This window comes from Mycteria americana, chromosome Z (genome assembly GCF_035582795.1).
Source record: "Mycteria americana isolate JAX WOST 10 ecotype Jacksonville Zoo and Gardens chromosome Z, USCA_MyAme_1.0, whole genome shotgun sequence".
NCBI lineage: Eukaryota > Metazoa > Chordata > Aves > Ciconiiformes > Ciconiidae > Mycteria > Mycteria americana.
In genome coordinates, this window is record NC_134396.1 from 52,418,972 (window position 1) to 52,439,663 (window position 20,692).

A 20,692-nucleotide genomic window follows, 5' to 3' on the forward strand; every position below is an offset into this window, starting at 1 on the left:
GTTGGGGCCAGTCCTGTTTAATATCTTTATCAATGATCTGGACAAAGGGATCAAGTGCACCCTCAGTAAGTTTGTAGATGACATCAAGTTGTGCTGGAGTGTTGATCTGCTTGAGGGTAGGAAGGCTCTACAGAGGAATCTGGACAGGTTGGATTGATGGGCTGAGACCAATGGTATGAGGTTCAACAAGGCTAAGTGTGAGGGCCTGCACTTGGGCCACAACAATCCCATGCAACGCTCCAGGCTTGGGGAAGAGTGGCTGGAAAGCTGCCTGGCAGAGAAGGACATAGGGGTGTTAGTCAACAGCCAGCTGAATATGAGCCAGCAGTGTGCCCAGGTGGCTGAGAAAGCCAATGGCATCCTGGCTTGGATGGAAATAGTGTGGCCAGCAGGACTAGGGAAGTGATCGTGGCCCTGTACTTGGCACTGGTGAGGCCGCAGGTCGAATACTGTGTTCAGGTTTGGGCCCCTCACTACAAGAGAGACATTGAGGTGCTGGAGCATGTCCAAAGAAGGGCAACGAAGCTGGTGAAGGGTCTGGAGCAGAAGTCTTATGAGGAGCAGCTGAGGAACTGGGATTGTTTAGCCTGGAGAAAAGGAGGCTGAGGGGAGACCTTATTGCTCTCTACAACTACCTGAAAGGAGGTTGTAGAGAGGTGAGGGTCAGTCTCTTCTCCCAGGTAACTAGTGATAGAAGAGGAAATGGCCTCAAGTTGCACCAGGGGAGGTTTAGACTGGATATTAGGAAATTTTACTTCACTGAATGGGTTATCAAGCACTGGAACAGGCTGCCCAGGGAAGTGGTTGAGTCACCATCCCTGGAGGTATTTAAAGGACATGTGGATGAGGTGCTTAGGGACATGGTTGAGTGGTGGTCCTGGTAGTGTTAGGTTTAGGGTTGGACTTGATGATCTTAAAGGTCTTTTCCAACCTATACGATTCTGTTATTCCAGCATTGTGTTTCTTGGAGTTGAGAAGCCTAGAACTCAGACACTTAGAAATGACATAGCATACACAGAAGTAGTAAGAAAATAGGTTTTATTTCAATTTTATAGAAAAATGTTAACAATGCCTAAAGAAAGCAGCTGGACAGCAACTTTCTTTATATATTCCAGATAGAAACTTAGGCACAAACAATTTGCCATTACAAACCCAGCTATCCTATAATAACTATTTACATTTTTCTGCAAATACTAAAAAGTGAACTTACACCATTAGGATAACATGTAAAAATTTTTAAAACATGTCCATACTTGCACGTTCCCAAGTGTATCTGCAGTCAAAATCCCCAACTAAGGCACTAGCCCAGATTATATGCACATTAAAATAAGTCCATTTTAAACATCCACAGTTTCCTTTAATATACCAAGGTAGTTTTCTCCCACTACAGTCTCACTTAGGTATTACTTTATAAGCTGGGGGAAATGGGGCTCACAGTCAGCCCAGTTCAGCTCATTTTTCCTGGTTTTTTTTGATCAGAGTATTCCTCCTTGTTTCACTTAAGTTATAAATTAGATATTTAAAATTAGACTGCAAATTTAAGTGTCACTTTTTTGTATATACACAACAATACTAAAAAGTATGTTTAGCAAGTTAGAGAACACTACACATGCATAAATATTTTAAGTTGTTCAAGAACTGAATATGATCCTTTATATTTAGCTAATGGTGTGCAGGAACAGGAACTTTGTTACAAGTGTTGTAGCAGTGCTTATTCTTATTGGCTTCTTTCGAAAGCCCCTGATTTGCTCATGATTTACGTGTGTATAGCAGATACCATTTCTGAATCCTTTTGTGACAGGGCTGCACTCGCTGGTGGAGGCTTATACAAACATACTGCCATGACCACAAAGATGATTGTGATGATTTTGCAAGCAGCACCTGAATGCAAAGAATAGAAGAGTCCTTGTAGCAGTCACCTTCAATAGTAGACAAGAGTATTTTGGTCATTTACAAAGTTTCACACTGTGAGTTACACTGTAAGACTTTGAAATTCACAGCCTCCGTTTAAATGTATTTTACATGAACTGCGAAGGGCAGGTAAAGGCAGTCTTCCAACTGACTTCAGACCCCTGAACCTGCCTGCCAGTTCTTGCTTGCAGCAGCTATTGCCATTGCTTCAGTTCTGTATTTCTTCACCCCATAAGGAAGTAAGTCTTCCTTACTTCTTCTTTCAGTACTGCTCTTCACTGCATCAATATTTTCTTTGCACAAACTAAACTCCCCACATACAAATCTTAAGTATTCTATCCTCAGCTGCCTTAAAAGGTTGTTCCATTTACTCATCACTGGTACATAGTGGTGTTTTTGCAACTTGGGGGAGCAAGGAGAAGGCAAAAAGAGGAGGGATTGTATTTTATCACAAATATGCCTGAGAGATACTGAAACCTGAAGTTGTGACTCCTGCTTTTTCAGTTTCAAGGTAAGATGTTAGCAGTTCAGTTTATGTACTGTAAGTACCACAGTTGCTAGAAGACAGGACAAGAGCTGTTATCACAGATGCAAGCTTAGCCTGCCTTCCCTCCCCCAGACATACGTACCTCACACACTTGAAAGGAACAGATTGTTAAACAAGTTGGGAAAATTTTTGACTAGTGTTCAGAGATATTTTCAAGATCTTGATATTAATTTAGGGAAAAGAACTGAAATATAAGAGGAAGAAAGCTCCTCAGACCTTAAGCTGCCAACAGACCAAGCCAGATAAGACTGAAATGTGTGCCAATCCCTTAAAATTCAGTAAATAGTGTGACAATGAAGAAAGATCAAAGACCAAAACTACTCTGTATTATTATTAAAAAAGTTTTCTAGGTTATTTTTAAGAGCCACTTAACGTGGTCTTGCTCTTTCCATGATACTTTGCTTTTTATTATTTATGAAAAAGTTTTTTTTAAAAAAACACTGCTGCTAAAAAATAAACGTTAACATTCTATTTTAAAAATAATTCCCATCTAGTAGTCAAGGTCAATATATCTATTACCTTGTACATGTGCTTAGAATAAAGAAGTCACTTACTTATGCCCATCAGCAGATAAGCCATTCTTTCATTGTCATAAACCCAACAGGCTCCTTTAGTTTTACATTCATTAATATCCCACAGGGTACAACTGTTGTCTATAGCAACACCAAACAAAATTGGTCCAGGAATAGTACCTAAAAACCACAGTAACATGTTAGAACATTTGAGTTACTTGGAATAGTCTTACCTGGTCTTAATGCATACAGTGAAATGCCAAGCTGGTGGGGAAGATAAAATGGGATGGCCACACACTAAACATAACGTTTTAATCAAAGTCATAGGGCTCATATTACATAGCAAGTGTGCCTCTTCCATTGCTCTCAATTAATAGGTAGGATGCATAGAGTGTCAGTTAATTCTTTGTACAGCTCTCACTTTATCAAGCAAGAACTTTGTTCAAAGACTTGAGCTTCTCGTAACTTCCTCAGTTTTAATTGGAAAAGAAAAATATGATTAAAATTAGGGAGAAACAGCTTAACAAGGAAGCAGGATTTTAACTGAAGGAAAAGTTGGTTTCCTCAGATCATATATGCTAACCTGTTCTAAATGCAAAGATCTAAAGTGTTATGTTAATGTGTTCAATTAAACATTTTTCCATCCCTCAGATGCAGCCAAGCTTCTACGAAAAGTTTCATGTAAAATGAGTAGTGTTTAAAATTATTCCTGCGTAGAATTTATTAGATTTGTGTGATTTTTGTTACAACAGTGCTTTATAAAGCACAAGTGTTTTGCATCCAGGTATAGCCAATTTTATTATAAACACTCCAGGTACATCACTGCATGTCTACCTAACCTACTCAAAACCTAAACTGTTCTTCAGCTAACAAGCAGCTATGTCCTCCCTACAGCTTTTCTGCCTAGGATCCCTGTGTGATTCCTCAAGTCTACAGCATAAATATCTTGTTGGTAGTAATGCTGTTAGTTGCTGCCTTCTTCAGTTAGAGTCAGTACTGACAGTGCAAAAAGTTCTCCTATCCTCTGCTCCACAGTGAAGTCAAGAGTTAAGACTCTGCCATAGATACCTTAACTTTGATTCAAATGAAACCAAGAAGCCCTCATACAACACTTAACACTACCTCCCAGCTAATCTCTTCCTGTGAGGATGTTTACTCCTGTTATGCCTTAGTGGTAGAATGACTTATATTAATTGGAGTTTCAACAGGTACAGCAAAGCAGAACTCTCACTGCTAGACATTTGATATTAAATGGCAGGAAATGGCTGCAGTACTGGATATTGACATAAAAGTCTACTCAGTAACTGAGCCTTGAATTACACATGCCATTTAAAAAGTGTCTAAGACAAAAACAAGACCTTAAAATAAGCCTGAGAAAAGTCAAATGAGTGGTTCAGAGAATACATACATTTAGCTTTGTGTTTTATTTAAGATCATTCTTACCAAAATCCTGGAGATGCTTAGATTTAGAGTTTAAATAGTAGATTTCCCACATAAAAACCTCAGTAATTATTTATGTACAAGTGTCTACAATTTCAGTAAAGGCTAAAATTAGTCAAAGGAATTGAAAAGGAAGGGAGAAGAGGAAAGACTCTACCTATCCACTTCAAAATATACTGGCATGGCCAATAAGGATAGAACTGTATGAGAAAGTGTCATTTCTTTTAGCTTTTGGAACTTGAGAGGTTAACTACATGAGCTCTTTTCTGTTACATTACTTTTTCTTAACTCAGCTTTCAGAATAGGCCTCCTTTGTGGAAATTGACAGCAGGTGCCTTTTGCTGAAAGAATGACATTTACCTGTATTTTGTTCATTCCAATAAGAACAAGAAAGGCTAAAATGAGCGCACTTGCCCTATTTGAAAAGGAATTTGAATCCAGATAGCATCTGCCTTATAACAAGTGTATTCTATAAGCCAATGACAGGCTGCTTCAAGGTCCTCTGAAAGCTTCTTAATGCATTATTTTAAGTCTAGAAAAGTGTCAAATAAGTAGATTATTCAAAGGCAAGTTTTTCAACAAGAAAGTCATACCCAGTAGTCGTAGAAACACTGACTGTACTCCAAGAGCAAATGAGCGCTGTTTATCTGGCACACACCTGTAAACAAGATTTGCGGTTTAAGACTTGGTAAACAAGTTTTAACTGTTCCATTTCTCTTTGTCCCTCAGTGAGTATGCTTTGTCTTAATATACTCTTTTAACCTGTTAATTGCAGAGGGTTTGAGAAATCCAGTGTGCAGAACAAGTAACTAAAGAACTTCAAGAAGTGTTTTGACAAAAAAATAGAAGCAACTCCCATAGCTCATCAAGGAATTTTAGATTGAACTGGTTTAACAAAGCTAGCTTACCAACAGCACCCTGATACACCATTGACCATTTTTCCCACAGAACCACTAAGGATTTAAGGACAGTGCTAGAATGTAATCCTGAGCTGCTTTTCCTAAAGAAGCAATACATGAATTGAGACTAGGCTTCAGCACAGCACAAGGTGTTGTATTTCCCATTACCTTTAGGTATAGTCACCTGACCTTACAATTAATCAGTTCTGGCCTATGCTATACAAATCAATATGTTGATTTAACAACTAGCAGAATTTACCTCCTTACCTCCTACGTATTTCTTTCAGATACTTCTTTAGCAACAAACATTTTATCCTGACAATGTCTTAAAGATACTACCACAAAAAGATTAAATACAACCTAACTTAGCTAGGTTAAGTTAGTTGAGTATTAGTTATTTATACAATTTACTTTCAGCACTCGTTTCTTTAATAGACTGTATCACTGAAGCACTGTCAGTGCTAAAAAAGACAGTATTTAAATATTCAGCAGTTATTCCCACATTGTGGAGTATGTATGAGGATTAGCCATAGAAAAACATCCAAGATGAGCAGTTATCATCAGTCACTGTTAGGATCCCCCTACTCATAAAGGCATGTAGAGGAAGGAGAAAGTTTTGCATAGTGTGGGTGGTTATTTCTAGCGCTAGAACACTGTCACGAACACGTGGGTTTACACTTGAAGTTGCTCAGAATAGTCCTACTGAAGAGATATCAGAATACACTGTAGTAACTTACCTCACATTTAGGTATTTAAATAATCTCTTCCATAAAATCTGTTTCACCATTTCAGTTGAAGTGTACAAGGATTCAAAATTCCAAATGTTATTGCTTAGAATTATCTAAATAAAACTGTCATCTCAGTTTTGAAGATAATGCAACACTTCACATTATTCTGCTCCCACACTAATATGACAAGCTGTTAATTCCAGATTTACACCAACCCCGAACAGGAGGCTACTACAAAGCACTGTTGCAGCGTATCACTCCCCTCCCCAACCCCCTGCCTAGAAAGTTGGAAAAAGCATCTAACTACACCCTCCTAAGGCATCATGTGTATAGCGCATGTATGCCTATGCGTCATGAACATTTTCTGTCTAGAAGTATTAAAGGTACAAGTCAGATTTCAACATGAAGTGAGACAGCTTTACTTTCAGAATGAGGACCACATATTAAAAAAATATATCTAGCTTTCATGCATATGAGTTTCAGCAATTTGAAAGACAGTCAAACCACTGGTTAACAGCCACATACATGCTGTCATATTTTATATTAATGACTACCACACATACAACATCAATATCATATGAAAGGCAGTCTACAGTTCTTGACAGACTACAATTTTGCAAGGCAGAACTCTGAACTGAGACAGGAATCAAAGGTTGAGAATATGAGACCGATTGCTATTTTGTTCTTTTCTTGGTACAATTTGAAGTCCTAGCACTACCAATACATGGGCTAGTTGAATATTTTCTTCATCCAAGAACATGGCACATTTATTCCTTCTTGCTTTAACTATAAGGAGTGCTCCCATAAAAGGGATTTTGCTACAAGATTTTAATAGATTCAAACAGTATCTACTAACCCAATGTAATTAGAGATAGCAAATAGTGGTATAACTGTCCTCTGCTTCAAGTACTGCCTGCTTACTACACCAAGTACTACAACAGGAAATCCCTTGCACATTGGTTTAAGTCCACATTCCAAAGCAAACCAAATTAGAGTATTTCACTGATCTTTCACAAGAATGCTACCTACTTCTCAGCACAAAACACTTACCTGAGAATGGCCACAGTTGTTGGAGTAACAGCCATAAATGTAAAAACAACAGCAAAAAAGAAGAAGGTCAGGAATAAAGGTAAAAATTTGCATTGTGTTGGACATTTCCCAGGGACAGCTTCATAGATAAAGTCTTCTGAACCATTTTCTCTTTCTGGTTTCCCAATACAGGAACAGTTGTGGTACATCTACAAATAATTTATGAAATAAAATTTAGCTCTAACAATGACACTAAGTGACGCTAATATGGTAGATGTTCATTGGGTCTGCACCACACTGAATACAAGAATAAACCCTGATTTTACTATGGGAAACAGTCCATTTCCTGATGACCATATGGTAACCCTCATTTTAAAACTGTTTCAGCAGAACTTGACTGATCTAGCTCACATGAGCAAAAATTATTTTTCGTTTCTATGATCTAGAAAGACAGTAATAGTCTCCATTTTGTGTGGAGCAAGTTTTTAGGTATAAGCATAAAAAACTTTAAACAAGATTTTAGAGCTAGAGGAACAACCATATGCAGTACATAATATTATACAAAACCACCAACAGAGTAAGCCTTGAAATGCTAACTTTGACACTTGAATCTTATTACAAATCAGTGAAGATAACACCAGTTACTGTATACAGTTAAGAAAGGGCAAGCTGCAGCATTCAAAACAAGATTTGTTTGTATCAGTATATAGATAGATATAAAAACTTTTGAAAATATAATTTTCAAACAAATCACCTCTTTGAAATCGTTAAACACTGTGGAGGGTGTCAAGGGTTGGAGGAAGGGAGGAAATGTTCCTTTTTTTTCCCCATGAGACTGGTTTTATTTGCAAAGTGTAAATTCTGAACAAAGGGTAGCCAAAAGCTTCAGTTCCCTTACAGTAGGCTATATCTTACATAGTTCTCAAAAGTCAGTTTTCCAATATTGAAATAAGCTAATGTTAACTGTTACCTAGTTTATTAAACAAAACTGCTGATTATTTCTGTACAACTCAAAAAAGTTATACTCCAAAGAACTTTAAATGTCTTGACTACTAAAAACTGTTACTTGAACAGGGTTCATTCTTTAGATTCACATCTCTACTTGCTCCACTATTTCCTCAAGCCTTACTCTTCAAGCTTAGGTAATACATATCCAGTTACAACAGTAGCAGAACAGACTGGAAGCCACAAACATTCTTCAGAGATGTTGGCAAGTCCCAGATCACCTAGCTTGACAGTCTTGGCTATAAACAGGCTGGTTTTTACACTGCACTTGACAGGAAGAGACATAAGCTCTACTCTCAAGCCGGAAAGAATAGAAGCAATGTTGGACTGCTTTTGTAAGCAGGTGAACAAATAGAATAGTTTTGTACTCTTTATTTAAATCCACTCAAGTTTGTTTAAAAAATATATATATCAGTGAAGTGTGAATTTTCCACAGCAAGTAGTCTGTCTCTTATATTTTCTTCTAGATAACACCTCCCCTCATTTACCATTGTCTTTCTGATATATAAAGTCCCCATATGCATCCCCTGGTTCAGTTTACTTACCTTTAGGATCTTCCCACACTCCTCCCACACCCCTGTTCAAGAGTTTGTTGTACTACTAGAGACAAGCACAGAAAGCCTCTCAGTTCTGGGAAGGCTCAATAACAACCAGACACTTTCATGGCTTACCACTCCTATATCAGCAGGAACTGACATTCAAGGTTTGGAAATTCACAGAAGCAGGTTTCCATGCATACAATAAACATTGCATTATGCTTAAGATCTAGATAAGAACTGCAGTTTAATGTCAAGGCAGTTGCTGATATCTACTTTTCTGATTGTCAATTCTATTTAAAGTACATTCAGATTTAATGTATTTTCAGCATTAGAAAGTCTAGTAGAAATAACATTTGCAACATGACACTGCACAAGTGAAAAACATGCTGTGACTGACCTATAAACCCCTACAATGGAAGAAGGCTCAGAGGAGATGGGAAAGGGTGATGTGCCCATGAAGCTCACGGAAAAATGCAGGCTGTGAGTGACCACAGCTGTTGCAAAGAAAGCTATGCAGAAAAGAAACAGCTATGTCAGTTGAGTGGATCAACCAGTGGTATAAATGTTTCTCCCCAAGTTCATTAAGAGAGCATGAAAGTGTCCTTAAGTTAGCCAGACCAGCACGGGGGGAGTGTTGCTCAGCCCAGAGTATAAAAAGCTAGACAACTAGGAGAAGAATTTCAAAGAGAGCAATGGGCTTGAGCTGGCTTCAACCCAGATAGGCCTTCCCAACAACTGGGGAGGCCCAGCATCATGATGGTGATCATATTATAGAGACCAGAAATGGGAATCACTCTCGTATTGTGACTGACCTGTGTATTGCAATTGCTTTATTTTGCTAAGCATAACTTAAATTTGTATTGTGTTTTCAGTATATTTTGTATCACTCTGCTAAATCAGAAGTCCTGTGTAACATCAACTGCCATCAAATAAGAAAATCTGATATTAAATATTACACCCTCTACAAGTGGAATATCTAAAAGCACCTAGTCAGAGAGTATTGACTGACACATACCAACATTTATCCTAATTAGACATGCATTTCCAAGCCACACCAATTTTTCCTGTAGTAACTACCACTTAGATTCAGAAATTCCACAATTTCCTGTTATACTAAGGGAAGAATGTTTTTGATATAGAATGCATTTTGCAGGAAACCAGAACAGACTATGTCAGCTGTCTTTGTAGCATGAAGTACCTTTTTCCCGTTGTTAAAAAGATGTGATGCACATCCTGCAAAACAGGGAGAAAAGTACTGGACTTCATCTCTGCCACAAACTGGGTAGTACATAGAGCGCAAACATCTGCAGTTAGCGTTGCATGGTGCTGTTAAGTTATATAGCATGCCTGTTCTGAAAGGTAAAAGTTAAAAGGCTTTTAATAATGTAATTTAAAAACAGCAGATATGTAAATAAGTAATGCAGTATTTATAGGATAATAAATCCCAAAATACTTAATTCAGGTGATTTATTCACTTAATTGTTTAAAAATAAGCCGTGTTCCTAGTAGTTACAACTCTAGAGGGAATTCCTATTTATTCTGTACCTAGTTATTTTTGTGCTATTATTACTTCCATAGATTATTCCTCCAATTTCCATTCACAAAAGAGGCAACAAAATTCTGTGTCCCCGCCCAATTCTTGTCTTATCTCTTCTTCCACACACTTACACACTTGCATTTGTTCAATTTACAAATTTAAGAAAAAATGCAACAAGATTGCAGTGTTTGGTGTTGTTTATTCTACTGATCATATTGTGAGTTTTTTTTCTGTTTTGTATTCAAGTCCAGTTGCAAACCCACTGCATTTTTACTATTTTTAACACAGTTATGGAGACATCTAGATTGTTCCAGCACCAAGGCAACTGCACATGCTAAATGCAGAGTGCCATGACATACAAACAAAGCCTTATCACACCCAAAAGGACCTTAGAGATTTTCTCTGGCTGTTTAGGGAACTAATGAAGAACAGAGTTAAATTTTAGTCTTGCTTACTATAACTACTCTCAATTTAGGTATTTACTTCTAGTACACACCACAGGTATGGTTGATTCTGAAGTAGTCACACTATGAGACTATATTGTTAGTATGTTAGTAACAATGTAACACTATATTGTTAGTATGAAAAATCAGTTTGGGATGTGGGGAGACCTTAAGATATAACTGAAGAGAATAAAAACACCCTTTGATTTTCTAATAGTAGTGCATGTAATGCGTAAAGAAGCTTCACAGCTTAAGTTCAGTCAGCTGAAACCAGGGTATTGACACTGCCAGTAGTTTAAATATTGTACTGTACACTGAAAGTTCCAGATTCATTACCTAAAAGGTAGATTTCTTCAAGAGAATTTAAGATGGTCACAAATACTAAGAGGAGAAATAACTCATCTAGGAATTAAGCTGATTACTTACATAGAATTCAAAGTGCACATGGAGTATTAGGGACATCATAACTACCTATATTTGGTTGTAATATTGTTGAACCCTGTTAACATTAGTTCATCATACATAGAAGAATCAAAGTTAGTTTGCTCTAGCTTAAAGCACTACAGTGCACCATAAGCAAATTCACTCATCACAGGTTTGTTCATACAGTGCCTTGTTAGCCTATGAGGCATGTCAAGCCTAGAAGTATTTAATCAATTCAATGGCAACATTTGTCCTGTTTGCATGTGCAGACAATGTCTCTGTTCCCTGACCTACAAAGAGGGGCTGAACTTTAGTTATGCATGGCCAGAGAAATATTAAAATCCAGAAGAAATACAGTTTAGTACATAGGTTCTTATGAAATGGAACTTCTTGTTTTAACATCACTTTTCTAAAGAAGCCTAGTAGATAAGGCCATTAAATGGTCTTTAAAAGCTCTATAGGTTGGATATTTTTTCACAGCAAAACAAAACAAGGAGTCCCAAAGACTTGCAGGAATGAACAGAACTACAGAAATAGTCACTGCATTTCTGTTTCTTCAAGTTTTCAAGGAAATACTGGGAAAAAGAGTTTGGCAAAAACAATTCTTTGAGGTGTTTACTAGACAAAGTAAACCATGTTAGTTCTGCTTATAGCCTAATTTAATAATAAACACAGTTACTACAAACAATATATTTTGTTCTTTAACATATGAACTCAAAAGTCATCCTGTACTCATGTGGTTCTGGTATTAAACTTACAAAAGCTTTCCCCACCCCCAAACTATTTTTTAATAGAAAGAAAATGCTTGCCATGAATTTCTTCAACACCTCCGCAAAAAAATGAATCTACATCAGCTTCCAAGTCAACTCTCAGAGCACTCTCACAATTTATTCTTTCAGAAGCATTTGTTCAGTAGCATAAGCAGGAGTTGGACACTTGGCTATTCTTCCACAAGCTTATAGATTCTTTAAAGCTACTACTACATATTTCAGTTGCTTGCTCCTTCATGGAAAAAAATAACACTATATTAGTGCCACTCACTATTCTGATGCAGATCACATGTCCAACAAACTATAGTCCAACATGTAACACTGAATTAGATAAAACTGAACCATTTTTTATAATGGATACTGAGTGGAGATAGTTATTTCAGGATTGGTTAACTCCAAATTGCTGTCGATAAGAGGTCTTCAGCAACAGTTAAACTACATAACTGCTGAAGTTACACAAAATTATTAAATACAAGTTAACTGCATTTAACTGAGGATGAAAATCAGTTCAGCTGCTCATTATCATAGGACCTGGTATAGAAATACAGATAGCTTCACATACTATTTTCTATACAACCTCTTCAGAATTCAATTGCTACATACTGATTCTTTTGGTCAATATGTAACTATAAACTTTCCACAACCAAAGTCTGCATCCTAGTTTTCACAGTTCTGAAGTGTCTACAATAATCTTACAGCTAGCATTTTTTCAGACACTGAAGCAGTGCCATGTTTTAAGTGTCAAATGTCAACACTGGCCTTTGACTACACTGTCAATTGATACAGCAAGTTGTAAAGATGGAATCAGAATGAGTGGTAACTTGGGCATTAAGGATTTTTTTTTTTCCAGTCACTAGTGTATGAAATTTGGTTTATCCATTTTGTATGCCATTTGGAAAAGGAAATACAAATGAATGGTTAAGGTATTGTGGCATTGAATTTCTACTCTGTTAGAGAACTGGAAGCCCGACTACCTTCAACCACTACTGCCTCCAAGACCTCTGAATTTCTGTCCTGTTAACCTAAGGTTATCTAGTTTACTGTTTTCACATTTACCTAAATGACAAATCTGAAAAATACCTGGTTAGTCTTTCATGTCACTCTTTGCATTTTGGGGAAAATTTTGTAATATTTGTCAGTTATGTTTATGTCAATGGTTCCCTTAATGGATCTAGGAAAATTAGTAGCCTTCTTACTCTGTGATATTTGCGCACTTAGTTGCCTCCATGAGTAAGAAGTGATTTTCCTGCGTTCTTCTATACGTTATATGTTCATTTTAGGTCAGTCAAAAAGCATGATAAATATCAAGTGAAGAAACCATATAAGCCTAACTGTTGATGAGATGTTTATCATTTTTTCCTAGAAGTATTACCAACTTGCATTTGCATTAGAGCCTACAAAACCAATTTCCCCCCAAACCATCTTCTGCATTTTCATGGTGCGCTTCATGCTATTGTGTCAGTAAAGTGCAAAGATCCTCTTCCCCATCCTATTTAGGTTCAAATGCCTTTTTATGCAATGAAGTATAACTTACAGATTCTGCTTTTATACAAGAGAGCCATACCTAACCCTTTTCTAAAATGGTGGATTTGGGGAAGACAACAAAAAAGTATTGATAAGTTATTCACCCAGTTGCATAGCACACTGCTCATGCTTATGATTTTTTCCAAAAACAGCAGCTAGCAGCCCCTAGCTACCAGCCTACTGGAGTTATTTTGCACAACAGCATCTGGCTCTTTGGCAGACCCTCAAACAGCTGGAGTTGCCTCTGGCTCTGTCAATTCTAACAGAGTAAACAACCACTTGAGAGCAGAGTTTTGGCACAGCTAGCTGCCTTCCTTCTGCTTTTAAACACTGCTCATGCTACAGAAGTATGTACTATTTAAAACTATGAGAATGGAAATATTTTAATCTTACAGTCAATTCCTTAATAAGGCATGATTGGGCATTTTATACAACATATAAATCACCTATGCTGGTGATTTGATCACATACATTCAATGTTGAAGTTTTAAAGTGGACCTAGAAATACATTCTCTAAAGAATACTTATCATTGCAGTATTTATTTTTACTCTTGCTTCATTTTTACCTATGACTTTTCTTTTTTCCCCACTGCCATACTGGTTTCCAGAGTAAGCTTTGTTCACAGCAATGAGAAAAACATTCATCCTAGATTTTTATTACAATTACTACAAATATCTAGAAATGAGTGATAGACTGCATTATCATTAGGAATGAGAATTGTGTTGTTTAAGAAAGAGAAAAGTATACATTGTTTAGAGAAGTCTTTCCTATACTTGTTAGCCAAAAAGATTTTGAATTATGTTTCAGTTAACTGTGTTACTCCACCCATTTTATTCTTCAACTTGAGTCACTGAGCTATGCTCTTCTTGCATTAAATTTCTACTTCTATCAGCCATTTTACCAGGAAAAAAGAAAGCCTCCTTCGTAAATGGAGGCTAGATGTGCTAGAATCTGATGCTACAAGAATGTCTTTGTTTTTCTAGGGAAAAATTTGCAATCAGTTTAAGTTGCAGTGCACCTCAGTGCGCTCTCATGAAATTGTTGCACATGGCAGACTCCTTCCAGGAACAAACTGCCCAGATTGTCAAGAGTTGGTTAATAAAACAAGATACAAGTCACATGCTACTTCTACAGAGATACAAAGTTAGCTGTAGTCAATACCATGGCTACTACAGCTAGAATGGTTACAAAAGCTGTGATTTTTTTGTCAAGCAGGACCAGTCTGCTCAGAACATTTTGCAGCATTTTCTTAATTGTCTATTACATAAAGATTCCAAGAACAAGGTTTTAGAGTTCCAGAAAACATTTCAGTTTCATACATCAAGGCAAAATATGACATTTTTAAAGGTTTTGTATTCTGTGAGGTAGCTTATTTTAAACATTAACACCAAACCCAAGAGTGCATTAAAATATATTTACCCATTATATGTTTCAGAGACACCTGCGAAAGGTTCATTCCCACATTTAGCAAATAAAAACACTGTGTTTAATAGTAGGGCCACTGAACAAGTGCTTATCATGAACTTGATTATGCTTTTGCAATCCATTTTGCACTTGGAAACCAAGATGCCACTTATGATTTGGCCTAGTGCTGCTGCTGGAATTAATACAAGCCCTAGAGGAAAACGAGACACCAGCAATTACACAAAAACGCAAGACATAATTAGTGAAGCAATTTAGAGTGCAATTTTATGTTAAGAAAAAAATCACAACAGTTACCTGTATCTTAAGATGCAGTCCATGTGATGTCATTTTCAAACCATCCTACCAGAATCCGTCAGCATGAGTAATTTATTCTACCCTTACATTAACTTTAGCCTTTCCAGAAGTTCAACTTGACAGTGTAATTTATAGTTGTCCAAAACCCAAGTTCAACACAGCAAAACTAGGTTACTTAAGAGTGCTACATACTGGGCAGGAATCTCTGAACACCAGTAGGCTGCTTCATGAAAACAGAAAATGCTGTTTCACCGCTTCAGTGTTTTTTTCACATCTATGTTCTTTGTTATACATTTGTGTTGTCTTACAAACTTTTTAATAAGAGAACAATCACTATTATAAAAGAGACAGCAAAAGATATAATAAGGCATCTACAGAAAGATTTTAAAAAGTCTAGATCAGTGGGTAAGTTTTGCTGTCATAGTCCATATAGTCCATAATGATTTATCCTCTTTGCACTATCAGGACTCCAGATAAGAATACTGAGTATTCTTATATGGCTAATCTACAATACAACACAGAACTGTGTGTAACTTGCACTGACCTGAGACAGCTAATTTTAGAGACAGTTCAGGTACAGTGGCAGAACTGCACAGGCTGCAGACACCCATAGTCAAAGGTAGTTTAAATAGTTAACATGGTCATTGGTGACAGACTAGCTAGCTCAGCATTAGTTAGGTACAGCTAGCTTTCAACATTAGTGTAGGCATTTCTTTAAAGCTGTACATTTGATTAACACTATCAATATTTTCAACTCAAATTAAAAAGAAATCCAGACAAGGTCTATAGACAAAAAAAATATTCAGTTTTCCACTTCACTGCTGATTACTGTTTAACAATTGAGCATGTATTCCAATGTATTTCTGTATAAAACTCGCAGATACTTTGTTTTGAAGCGATAATGTCTGAATAGTGATAGTACTATCTAGTATTATCCAGGGGAGGAAGTCATTTAGAAAGTCTCTCCCAAACATATTTCTTTTGGAGAAAGAGCACTTCAACTAGCATATGTTTATATTGCAGCTGAAGCAATATAGCAAGACATGCTCCAGAAATATTAAGTCTGCCATATTGCAAGCATCTGTTGGCCTACCTGCCTTGATCTGGTTGCTGTTCTGCAGAAGTGACTGTGTCAGAGTTAAACATGTGACCCTACCTAGTGCAGCTCTTCCATCAGATTTTTCTATTTGTTTCTCCAAAACTCAGCTTTTCATAGCCTTCCCCTGTTCTACCTGTTACTTCTACATATCAGATAGTAGGAATAAGTGACAGTAAGCCAACTATAGAAGGAGTTACACAATAGTTTTATAATATATCCTGATTAGTCATTTTATTGTAAGCTATCTCACTGTAACATTAAAGTGGAACTGAATAAGGGAAAGGTCGAGTCACCCCCTTACTTGCAGTAAGCACTGCTTTTTCCAGCTGTCCTTCATCTTGCTTCCCTTAGTAAGTACTAAGGCTTAATGCTCCTTCAGCTGATTTTAAATGAGGAATACTTTTCATTTTTTTCAGCAAGAATAAGAAGGGAATAAGTTACAGTTTCAGCAGCACACAAAATTCTCATTCTACTTTGAATACAAGTATCAGGTCTTCTGAACTTACAGACAATGAGTAGCTTTGCACCCTTGATAAATTAAGTACCAGGGTTTTCATAGGGCAGGCAAGAATAATATAAAAAAATACTGTTCCTGCAGAAAACTGCATTTCATACAAGTATATTCACAAATACCTCAGACAAACACAAGATGACTATATAAGCTTCCACCTATAATGTTAGGTGTGTTCAGCACAATACCTTTAAGATTTAAAAATGAAAAGCCACATTACCTCCAAGAGTTGCTGAAAAACTTGACGTCTTTCCAAACTGATTTTCTATAAACTTTGGTAGAAATGTAGCAAAGCCAGTGGCAACTAAAGCTTCTGAAGAACTGGCTATTATTAGACTCATAAGCACTGGATTCTTCAACAGTATCTATGGGCGGAAATTAATATAACACTCAGAAAATTTCATTGTAGTACCATGTAAACTAGAAGTCACTATGTTTTAAGGCAGATACTCTCATGTGGAACTTCACAAATATGCTTTTCTTGCTTTAACAGTCTTAAGCACCAACAAAATGAAGATGCGTTAAATTATCAGTAGCACTGGAGAGTTTCCTATCACAACATGATAAAGAAGCAATCTAAACACTTATGTATTACCTGAAAAAGAATTTCATTTCTCAGAATATATCAGTTTTAGTAAATTCAAGATTTCCTTACCAGGAGAGCCACAGGGAAGTCTTTAAAACTTTTTCCAATATTCTTGGTCTCAACAAGCACCTCACTTCCATCATTATGGGTTTCAGAGATTTTTTCAGCCTGTATTTTTGCTGTTCCTACAAATGGGCATATTTATTGACAATGAAAACATTGAATACCTGTGTTCTTAGACTTAAAGTCAGAAAAAGCATCAAAATAAGTGTTTCCTTCCCTTGGGAAAACTAGCTCAGACACTAAGTCTTCTTTAATATTTTATTAGTACAGATCCATAAAAAGATCAATAATGTATTGCTGCAGAAAGAAGAATTTGGCTGAAAGCATCATGCTTCTATTGGAAGGCCTTGACAGTAAGAAGATATTATCAGGGATATCCTAAGAATTTCAGACTATTCTGAAGCCCATTCAATTTTTTTTTTTAATTGTCCTCACATTCTCCCCAGTTCCCTGCTTCGTTATTTCTTTTCCTCCATCATTTCTCTTTCCAGATAAGGATAGTAAGTTCCTTTAGATGCTCTTCCAAGGGACTCCTAGATAATATCTGCCTGAACAGAAACTCTATTGAAATTATTCTTTAGAAGACTGCTCTGGGATACTTTGATTCATGCTTTATTATTGCCTTATTGTTTTGGGTGGAATAGAGTCAAAGACAACAATGCATGATTTAAGTCAATGGAATTTCCTTACGATTCTTGGTAGCAGCTTTAAATAAAGTCCTGGGTGCTTAGCTGCAATCGTCTTCCAAACTTTAACCATCAGCTTCCATGCTCTACCTGTTTCCAGTCCTACCATACATCATTACATATACAAGATCCTCCCTCTAGCCCATTCGCCTTGTTTTAAAGGCTGCATATTGGAAACAAGGTATTTATCATCAGGTTTTAGCTAGAGACAGTTAACTGAGAAACAGAATTAAACACGAATCAATCACTCAGTCCAGCAGTCTATAACCCACAAGTATAAACAAATATCTCTTCCAAAGTAGCCCATTATTGTTAAACATTTACCCGGTAGGTGTTTTGGAAAGCATGAAAAAGGTATTATAAGAAGCCAAATTGCAAAAAAGCACGCAAGAAATGCTATCCACCATGCTCCAAGCCAACGTGGGTCATCTTGGTCCATCTTTGTACTGGAAAAATAATTTGGAAAAAGCAGGTTTACCATTCATGAATTCAAACCAACAATTTCAGATGTCAGTGAGCTGGATTTTTTTTAATACTGATTTAACAGAAAGCCTTTGAATATTGTAATTTTCTTGTTTTCTACATGTATTAAATTTATTCTTTGCTTGCTTAAAGCACATTCATCAGCTCTATTATAATAATATGGCATTCTATCAAATATAGCTTTCAACTCATTAGTCAAATTCATTCTGATTTAAAGGCCACTATTTGACCCTGATTTCAAGATCCTGTAGCATTAAGATACTGAAAAAGCTCTTTTTAAAAAGAATCTTCATAGTCAATGAGTTATGTGAAAGCCAATACAGAAGTTCAGAATGTCATTACATTGATCCAAAGTCCCTAAAACACAGGAAATAAAAGTGTAAATGAAGTTGTTGGTTTGGACAGTAGTACAATTTATAACATTATTTTTTGAATACTGGACTATTATTCAACTGGTAGATTTTCTAGCAAGCTTCTCCCCAGGAGGTAAGTAGCAGCATCCTACCCCTCACATCCCACCTCCGGGAAACTTTTTGCACAAGGAATCAATAGTTGCAACCTAAATGAGCAACTAAGCAAAAGACAAAGCATTTTTGGTTAATCACCTTTAAAATAGCTAATATTTCAAAAAGCTAGAACTAGTATTTGCACTACAGAGAAACTTTCACGCACAATGGAGTGACTGCTCACTGTGGGAAGTAACTCACTTGCTAGAAGCCCTTATGAATGCAACTTGTTACCAAGTTAAAGAAGCTCTTGAAAAACACAGTATTTTCCAAACAAAAATACTCCTCACAACTTCTCCTCCTCACATGGAGAAATTTGAAGATTAATAAGAATTATTAAGAAAAGAAAATAGAAAGCAAAAGACTAAGTTGCATCTTGCCTTTCTGGGATCTGGATATCAATATAAATATTAAGTAGCTGCCCTCCTAAGACATAGCCAATAGCAGGACCCAGCAGTGACATGGCATAGCCAATTCCTAGAAGAGAAAATACATCAAGTTCACCATACATTTTTAAAGCTTTCTTTTAAAAAAGATCCTAAATCAACTTCAGACCAAATGGTTTCTGTAATTCAGCCTGTTCTTTCACTGTCATTACTTTGACTATAGCATGTAGAAGACAAAATTTTTACTTGTCCCTCAACAAGAAAATGTGCAGCTCTCATTAGAAGCTGCAACTCGGAGGTTCAGCAAGACACTTCACTGACAGCACCTTTAGGCATTATTAGATCACCTTTTGCACATCTTGTGCCTACAATCACAAGCTAGCTTGTAAAAAAGTTTCTGAGCTCCTCTCACTTAACAAGCATCTGTTGTTAATAGTACATGCCCACAATCTTTAAGAATCTTCATATTTATATTTTTATTTTGAGTCTTAAGGTGGTTTTTAGATCTGCCAAGACCAGAAGGCAGGGTTTCATTAACACTTTTGCCTGGAGTAATGTCTGCCACTTGAGTTCATCAAGAACTCAAATCATATGCACATCCATTTATTGAAACGAGCTTTAAAATACAAAGCCAGGGCTCCTGACAGTTCTAAAAAAACCCTAAAGTTGCAGGTGCAACCATATCCTACTGAAGAGCACTCTTAGGTCTATACATTTTTTTTGGCCTTGGGACAAGATTTTCTTGATGTCACAATAGTCTATCTGGCCTATCAGCCAGATTTCTGTGGCACTTTAGCACTGCTGGCAGCAGCACTGTCTCTGCAGATAAAGGCTTGCAACTAACAGCAACTAGATCTGTCTAAATAATTGCTTAGACATGGATCCTTACTGCTGATACTCTATGCTTCTCCCTAGGTTGAAGAATTTGGATTTCTCATTTGTTTCCAAAGTGCCTGGATCCTGAGTATTTAGTATTATTTCACTCTTTAGACAGTAAGAAGGAAGCGAGGGGGGGGGGGGCGGGGAGGCAGGAGGCACATGCACAAGGGTTGGGAGGGGTGCAAGAGGGGGAAGAGACACAGAAGGGGACACTCAAGTATCACTAAGTCAAAATAAATATTGAGTTGACATATCACAGGTTTTCCTGTGTTTTAGAAATAATGACACACTTAAAGGATCTGAGTTAAGTCCACATTCATCCTACAGAACTTCAAATCTAGCTTACAAGGTGCCTGTTTCCTCCTACAGACCATTCAGTTTACTATTTGGAATTGTTTAACTTCTCATTGGCTTTAGATGTAGATGCCTCAGTTCAATTCAAGAGAACAGTCCTCATGAAAACACA

The 20,692-nt window shown here is 36.8% G+C and overlaps 1 protein-coding gene across 1 annotated transcript in view; it reads right to left on the reverse strand.

Annotated features, from left to right (window-relative positions):
* Nucleotides 1-1,756: 1,756 nt before the first annotated feature.
* Nucleotides 1,757-20,692, reverse strand: part of SLCO4C1 (solute carrier organic anion transporter family member 4C1) — a 32,235-nt gene continuing 13,299 nt past the window's right edge. The window contains exons 4-13 of the mRNA XM_075527462.1: nt 19,342-19,438; nt 18,297-18,418; nt 17,293-17,408; nt 16,858-17,002; nt 14,728-14,923; nt 9,809-9,962; nt 7,088-7,275; nt 5,004-5,068; nt 3,013-3,150; nt 1,757-1,881 (exon numbers count right to left, since the gene is read on the reverse strand). Of these exons, the coding sequence (XP_075383577.1) occupies nt 1,757-1,881; nt 3,013-3,150; nt 5,004-5,068; nt 7,088-7,275; nt 9,809-9,962; nt 14,728-14,923; nt 16,858-17,002; nt 17,293-17,408; nt 18,297-18,418; nt 19,342-19,438 (1,346 nt within the window). The remainder of the gene's footprint in view (nt 1,882-3,012; nt 3,151-5,003; nt 5,069-7,087; nt 7,276-9,808; nt 9,963-14,727; nt 14,924-16,857; nt 17,003-17,292; nt 17,409-18,296; nt 18,419-19,341; nt 19,439-20,692) is intronic.